A 7,592-nucleotide genomic window follows, 5' to 3' on the forward strand; every position below is an offset into this window, starting at 1 on the left:
GCGCCCAGTGGCCGCCGCGCATGCGCCGCGGCGCGAGTTGGAACTCGGCGAGCTGGCGCGCGGCGGGAGGATTGCAGCGGCCCCGGGCGCCGTTACCTGCTGTGCTCGTTTGTTGCCGTCTCTTCGCTTCGTCTGTGCGTCTGAAATGGCGAGTAAGGAAGGTAGGAGGCTCCCTCCCGTCTCTTCTCGGTCGGGCTACCTGTGTGGAGAGGAGGGCTTCCCTCCTTCCCTCCCTTAGGGTGCTCTGGGACGCCGCTCCGAGCCCTGACCCCGACTCTTCCCCCAGTGCTGGAGGACACGGTGGAGGAGCGCGTCATCAGTGAGGAGTACAAGATCTGGAAGAAGAACACCCCCTTCTTGTACGACCTGGTGATGACACATGCGCTGGAGTGGCCCAGCCTCACCGTGCAGTGGCTGCCTGATGTGACCAGGTGAGGGAGTGATGCAGTCCTGGAAGGTAGCAGTGGGCAACATCTCCTGTGCCTGACTGCGTGCTGTGATAGCTCCTTCTGCTAACCTGGTTCGTTCTGCTCCATCTGTCTCAATTAACCACCTTGGCAAAGTCACTCAAAGCACCCGAGGTTGCATTGACTTGCCTTAGAATCACAGAATCATTAAGGTTGGAAAAGTCCAGTAAGATCACCTAGTCCAACCACCCATCTCACCGTGCCCACTAACCACGTCCCTCACATGGTTCTCGAAAACCTCCAGGGACAGTGACTCCCTGGGCAGCCTGTGCCATTGCCTCACCACTCTTTCTGAGAAGAAATGTTTCCTAATACCCAACCTGATCTCCCGGGTGCAACCTGAGGCCATTCCCTCTCATCCAACTGCTGTTATTTGGGAGAAGAGGCCAACCCCCACCTCACCATTATCTCCTTTCAAGTGTTGCAACTCAGTAAGGTCTCCCCTGAGCCTACTTCAGACTAAACAATCCTGGATCTCCCCTTTGTAAGTGTGTGACAGTTTGTTTCACCTACAGCACTCCAAAACCTTCGGGTATGCAGGAGTTTTGAGAAGAAACACTCCATGTTGGCTTGAGGCGTGAGGAGAGAAATCTTTGGCATTGTATTGAAACGTGTTCTAATGCACTTGTTCTTACTGTCTTCTCTAGTGAATTCTTATCAGAAAAAGAAATGTGCTACAGTAACTTCTTCTTGAATACTGTTTTTCTTGATGTGTGCTACAAATTGCCGTTCTATGGAAGCTGTCTTGTCTGTATCTATATTCTTTTGTTACAAGATTGAACTTAAAGGGATATTGTTCTCGTAAGAGTGACACTTAACGTCCTGGTTTGTCCCTGGCTCACCCTCAGCTTCAGATATTTTGATCTTCCCATTCTTCCACCTGTCTTTGGAAGAGTATGCTCACTAGTCCATTCCTTAGAGAATTTTGGAGATGGACCTGCATTCTGTTCATGTGTCAGCAAGTATAGACTCTAAATGGTCAGAGTAACCATTCAGGACTCCATCAAGATAATGGATAAGAACCACTTCCCCTGTGTTGTTGTGAGCTGGATACAGCTAGATTTTAAGGTATATTACACACTGAGTTCATGCAGTAATCCCAGGGTGGTTACTTTTCTCAGATAATCAGTTGTATACTAGGCTGTTTGGGAAGGGTGTTGAGAGATGTGGACTAGCTAATGATGGCACAGAGAAAAATGGAGTGGGGGCTTGAGGGTGTGGAGCCCTTGTGAGGAACACTTCTGCTTGCCTCATATTTTGCAGATTGACTTAATGTTCAGTTTAGAACCTGGTATTTCCAGTTATCGAGTGTCAAAATCTGTAAGCCATTTAAGGCAAGGACAGTCTCTTTGTATGACACCTGGCATGATGGGACACCTGTTCCTGATGCAAGTAAGTGTGTGTGCGTTGTGTGTATGTTGTCTTTCACCCTCAAAATGTGTGATGATGCCTTGGAAGTGGAGTAAATAATACCTACAGTGATTTATGATTGCCCCAGTCATACCTGCTTGCTTGGACTCTGATAACCTTAGTAGTTTTTGGTTGTTGGTTGTTTTTTTTTTTCTTTCTTGCTTTATAGAATGCAGAAGCTGTGTGTTTTTGACTGTTCAAATTTTATCCTTTCAGAGATGAATTACACTGCTCCTTCAGCCTTTTACTTATTACTAAATATTGTGTTTAACTGCCAGAAGAGGAATTTGATTCTAGTTAGGTAGGATTTGTGCAGAGTTTTAAAACGACCTTCTGAATACTTTAAGAGAAGGCTGCAGTTTTTCTTAGTAGTACAGCACATAGTGTTGATTGCTTTTTAAAATCAATATCGTGCAACTGCTAGGAGGATTAAAGATTTAAGTAGGTATTAGTATCACTCTGTAGCTACTGTAAAGCAAACTTTAATTGTTGGATTCAAGCCGTAATGGCAGTGTTTATTGGCTTTTATTGTCACTCTAGCCTTGCTGGTTGTATCACTGGATTGCATATGTTAGAGTCGGGTTCACTCTATTGCACAAGTCTCTTGTGATAAAAGATCTCTTAAGCTTGTCTTCTTTTTTTTTCCACACCCTTAAGAAGTTTGGATCTATTGTTGCTAGCTATCAAACTTCTAGAACTGAGCATGCTTTTTATTGCATTAATTTTATGATTCTAAACAGGCCTGAGGGAAAGGATTATGCTCTGCACTGGCTGGTTTTAGGAACACACACCTCTGATGAACAGAACCACCTGGTTGTTGCAAGAGTCCAGATACCCAATGATGATCAGTTTGATACCTCCCAGCATGACAGTGAGAAAGGAGGTGGGCAATGCATGCGTTCTTCAGTTGTGTGTTAGCTGTAGTGTTAGTAAGCATTCTGTCTAATGGTACTGTGACCTTATTAAAAACTGGCTTACCAGTTCACACTAATTCCATATCCATATTTTTGGATTCCAGCTAGTAGCAACTCAAAAAAGTTGTTCTTCCAACATTACAAGTTTCAAGTAACATTATGGTATGAAATTCCACTTAGCCTTTCTGCCAGATCTGTTGTGATGAAAGCTGATATACACCTATCTCAGATAGGGATTAGAGCTCTGAAGGAGTTTGATAAATGATTCAGCATACTTAAAGTGTTAATATTGTGCCATGTGATTCTTAACTGTCATAGGCTTTATTGTATTGTTATTTTAAGATGCTTACTATGGTTTCTTGGAGTGGGGGAAAAACACAAAATGCTGTTTAATATCAACTGTTGTAAGTGGATTATCAACTGATCCTTTTCTGTCAAATGCAGAATTTGGTGGGTTTGGATCTGTGACTGGCAAAATTGAAACTGAGATTAAAATTAACCATGAAGGCGAAGTGAATCGCGCTCGTTATATGCCACAGAACCCATGCATCATTGCTACTAAAACTCCTTCTGCTGACGTGTTGGTATTCGACTACACTAAACATCCTTCAAAACCAGGTGGGTCAGACTGTTTGAAGCTGAGCAAAATGCTTCTGTTGCTGGGTTAAACTTGTATTTAGTCGTAACTGGGAACATAGGTAATGGACACTGGATAAGGAGGCAGAGATCTTCACTGTCTTTAACTGGTCGTGCTTAAGCAATAATTAGTCTCCACAGAAGCAGCACTCTACTAGAAAACTGTTGTGTAAAATGTGATTGTTGCAACAGAAACAAAGTTCTTAAGTAATAAAGGTGTTCTTATGGATGATGTGCAAGATGAAGATAAATGAGAGGAATTTGTTTTCTTTCAGACCCAAGTGGAGAGTGTAATCCAGATCTTAGATTAAGAGGGCACCAGAAAGAAGGCTATGGTTTGTCATGGAACTCAAATTTGAAAGGACATCTTCTCAGTGCATCAGATGATCATGTAAAAAACACATCCTTTTGGTTTTTTCTCCTTTAAAAAAAAAAAAAAAGGTGGCAATAGACAGGGAAGAACAGAATGAGCGTAGCTTTATATTTTTATGTGGAGAAGCTCTAACATGTTGTATTACAGAATATTATGTTGGTTGACTTTGGCCTGTAATTGGCAACCAGTTCTTTGTAATGTTCTGGGTGAAGTAAGAACAGAATGTTCTCACTGCTGGAAGAAATTGGAGTACCCTTGAAACTGGCTTGGGTTCGAGGCAATATATTAAAGATGCCAATGATCAGCTGAACTAATAGCCAACAGATTTTGTTGAGCTTTATAAGTGAAACACAATGTACTGGAATAGGAATGTTTTTTTGTAAATTGCTATCATGACTTTAGAATAATTTTTGGGCCTTGAGTTTTCTGCAAATTCGTTAATAACTCAGTGACTTATCACTTAGAATAGACCACGATCCTTATTTACAGACTGTGTGTTTATGGGATATAAGCGCTGCACCAAAAGAAGGCAAAATTGTTGATGCAAAAGCGATCTTTACTGGGCACTCTGCGGTAGTAGAAGACGTGGCATGGCATCTGCTTCATGAGTCTCTGTTTGGATCTGTGGCTGATGATCAGAAGCTTATGATGTAAGTTAAGAGAAGTGCTTGATGGATGGTGCTGCCGTGTGCTGTCAGTGGACCAGTCCAAAGCACTTGTAATGTTGTTAAGAAATGCATGAATTCTGGGACAGTCTAATATAGCTTTCTAGTGCAATCAGTTTTAATAATGCTGCAGAAGCTCTGAAATCTGCACATCATATAATGTGTTCTCATCATGTGAAAGTAAATTGTAATTAATGTGTACATCAGGTTCTCGATATAAACTGCTTATGTAGAGTAGACAAAAGCCCTAGGAGGATTTGCAATTAAAAACTGTAGTTTTTAGTGGTAATTTGTAGTAATACAATGGTTTCTGAGCATGTACTGTAGTTAATAATCTCCCATTAAAACTCATGCTTGTTCTCTTCCACTTTCTCCTCCCTCTTCCCCCGAACCCTTCATTGCAACAGCTGGGACACGAGATCTAATACTACATCCAAGCCAAGTCATTCTGTAGATGCTCATACAGCTGAGGTCAACTGTCTGTCCTTCAATCCATACAGCGAGTTCATTTTAGCAACTGGTTCGGCTGACAAGGTTCTTACTTGTGTTTACCTTAACTTTGCACATATTCTTAAACGATAACTCTAAAGCCATTATAGTAATAAAGTCTTTTTCTTCTCCCAGACAGTTGCCTTATGGGATCTTCGAAACTTAAAATTGAAACTTCATTCTTTTGAGTCTCATAAGGATGAAATTTTTCAGGTGGGAAACTTTTCACATAAGCTGTAACGAAAACTAGATGAGTAGTGACTTGGGCAAGAACGTGTGGGTTTTGTATGGTGACTAACCACGACAGATACTTCTGTTAAAAGAGGTATTGAATTGTGGTTCCATTAATAAGGGATAGTACTGCATAGTTTCTTTCCACTCTTGACAACTTACTGCTAAAAAGATACTGGGAGCCTGCTCTAGAAGTTGTCCCTAAAACATCTTACAGTGAGGAGAACTTGAGTTCGTATCTAATATTGCGAGCTCAGCCTTTTGAGTAGTGTCCAAGCGACAGGCAATTACATTCATGATATCTTAGTTTGAGAAGTCGTATGACTTTAGAGCAAGAGTTTGAGTTATAGGGTGGCTGTTGTGCTGGAATAAACTAATTTATTCAGTGTCGTTGTTGAGAGCTGCTGGTCAGGGGACAGTTATTCAATGTATGCCTTAGAAATGAGTAGTTGTGCTCCAGTCAAATTGTTTTCTTTCATAGGTTCACTGGTCTCCTCATAATGAAACAATCCTTGCTTCAAGTGGTACTGACCGTCGGCTTAATGTGTGGGATCTAAGGTGAAGAATAATTCTTTTCATTTATTGTGGACATATATGCTGAAGAAGCAGCTGCAGATTTGCCTTATTTGTACAGTTCTCCAGCCTTTCTTGCTTAGCTCAGACCCGGTCATTTAGTTATACAGTAGAAGCAGCACAATATTTCTAATGTTACTTTCCTGTGAGATATTATTGCAGACAAAGTTTTTTGCTGTGTTTAGTAATTATTGATTTTTGCCTCAGTGAGCTTCACAAGTTAGATTTTATTTCAGTTGTGATAATGCAAATGATGTTTTATACTTGAGGCTTGTAATTTTTTCGACAGTGAGGGAAACCAAAAGCATTAGCAAATTCTTGAAACAAAGGCTAGGAGCTGATAACTTAAATTGACAGGGTTTGGAATTTTGCTTGTTAATAAAAGGTATAAACTACTTTCTTACAGTAAAATTGGAGAAGAGCAGTCTGCAGAGGATGCAGAAGATGGGCCTCCTGAACTCCTGGTATGCTTTTCTCCTGGTTACAGTCTGCTGGCAGGGCAACCTGTATGGCAATATGATGCCTTATGACTGTGCTCTAAAAAGGGCAGCAATTCTTACCTCGCTTTTGATCCATGGTTCTAACTTGCAATAGGCTTCCTCTACTCAGTTCTAAAGACAGCAGTTTTTCAAAGGTGTACTAGACATGATTTACACATCTTCATTTTTAACCACACTTAAGAGTTTGGCCACGTGCCTGTCAGCACTCATCTATAACTAGAAGCATGTCAAGCCACCGCCTCTGATTGTGTCTCTTAGACAGAAGAGGTCCTATGTAGGTTCAGAACCTTACTGGTGTAGAAAGTCTGAAGCTTAGGTTTTGTTCGATTTCCTCAGGAAATAAGCTAAAAATGTTTACAGCTTGTTTTCTCAGTTTCATTTGTAAACTCTATGTGTGCTCATGTGATTAGATGAGAAAATGGATATAAAATGTGACAGGCTTATGTAACCCAACCTTTCATGAAGGAGCACAGTTTCAAGGATGTCACTTGGTTATTGCTGTTAGTAAATACAAACTGTTGTTTTCAGTGCTGTCTCAGAGATTGCTTCCATGTCTGTATGTGATGAATCGAACGTCTTATCTTCTTTGCATCTGTATTGTGAATCTCTAGTAGCGACCTTTTTGCTTCTGTAGTTATTAGTTATTCCCAAGATAAATTTGTTAGGCTGATCGCAGGTTTTTAACAGAGACAAAATGACTTACAGAAGCTTCTGTTCTTTGTTGTATGGTGTTTTTTTTTTTTGGTTGCTGTTTTTTAACAGTTTATTCATGGAGGACACACTGCCAAAATTTCAGACTTCAGCTGGAATCCTAATGAGCCTTGGGTCATCTGTTCTGTATCAGAGGACAACATAATGCAGATATGGCAAATGGTGAGTGTCAAAACAACTCAAGAGTTTCTTCTGAAGCTTGTCACATAAGTGAAACTGGAATGGCTTGTTCTCCCTAGGACAGCTTGCATCTTCAGTGACTGAAAGCAACTCTCCAGTTAGTTCATATTATTTAAATTACAAGATAATCGAGCAAACTCCCATAAATATTTAAGAAAATGCTTTACAATAGCATAAATCCTATTTTTAATTGAGGAAAAAGCTAAACAGCCTTAAATTGGTGTCAGAGATCACTCTTTCAGTTTTAATACTTGTTCTTCAACTTGATTTGTGTGCTTGGGCTGAAGTTGGAATATGCCCAGAAAACAATATGCTCATGTTAAGGAATTCAGTGGTTAAGATTTATCTAAATGAAGGATAAGAACAAATGCTGGATTGTAACCACTGTGTGCACGTTCCTGAGTTTGGCTGCATTACTGTGTGTGTGTGTGTGTGTGTGTGTG

The 7,592-nt window shown here is 40.8% G+C and overlaps 1 protein-coding gene across 1 annotated transcript in view; it reads left to right on the plus strand.

Annotated features, from left to right (window-relative positions):
• Nucleotides 1-17: 17 nt before the first annotated feature.
• The window catches only part of RBBP7 (RB binding protein 7, chromatin remodeling factor), an 8,068-nt gene continuing 493 nt past the window's right edge, over nt 18-7,592 (plus strand). The window contains exons 1-11 of the mRNA XM_010725474.3: nt 18-161; nt 287-431; nt 2,618-2,760; nt 3,236-3,409; nt 3,703-3,818; nt 4,290-4,450; nt 4,873-4,999; nt 5,090-5,167; nt 5,667-5,743; nt 6,165-6,222; nt 7,021-7,131. Of these exons, the coding sequence (XP_010723776.1) occupies nt 146-161; nt 287-431; nt 2,618-2,760; nt 3,236-3,409; nt 3,703-3,818; nt 4,290-4,450; nt 4,873-4,999; nt 5,090-5,167; nt 5,667-5,743; nt 6,165-6,222; nt 7,021-7,131 (1,206 nt within the window). The 5' untranslated portion in view covers nt 18-145. The remainder of the gene's footprint in view (nt 162-286; nt 432-2,617; nt 2,761-3,235; nt 3,410-3,702; nt 3,819-4,289; nt 4,451-4,872; nt 5,000-5,089; nt 5,168-5,666; nt 5,744-6,164; nt 6,223-7,020; nt 7,132-7,592) is intronic.

The sequence above is a fragment of the Meleagris gallopavo genome, chromosome 1 (assembly GCF_000146605.3).
Source record: "Meleagris gallopavo isolate NT-WF06-2002-E0010 breed Aviagen turkey brand Nicholas breeding stock chromosome 1, Turkey_5.1, whole genome shotgun sequence".
Classification (NCBI taxonomy): Eukaryota; Metazoa; Chordata; class Aves; order Galliformes; family Phasianidae; genus Meleagris; species Meleagris gallopavo.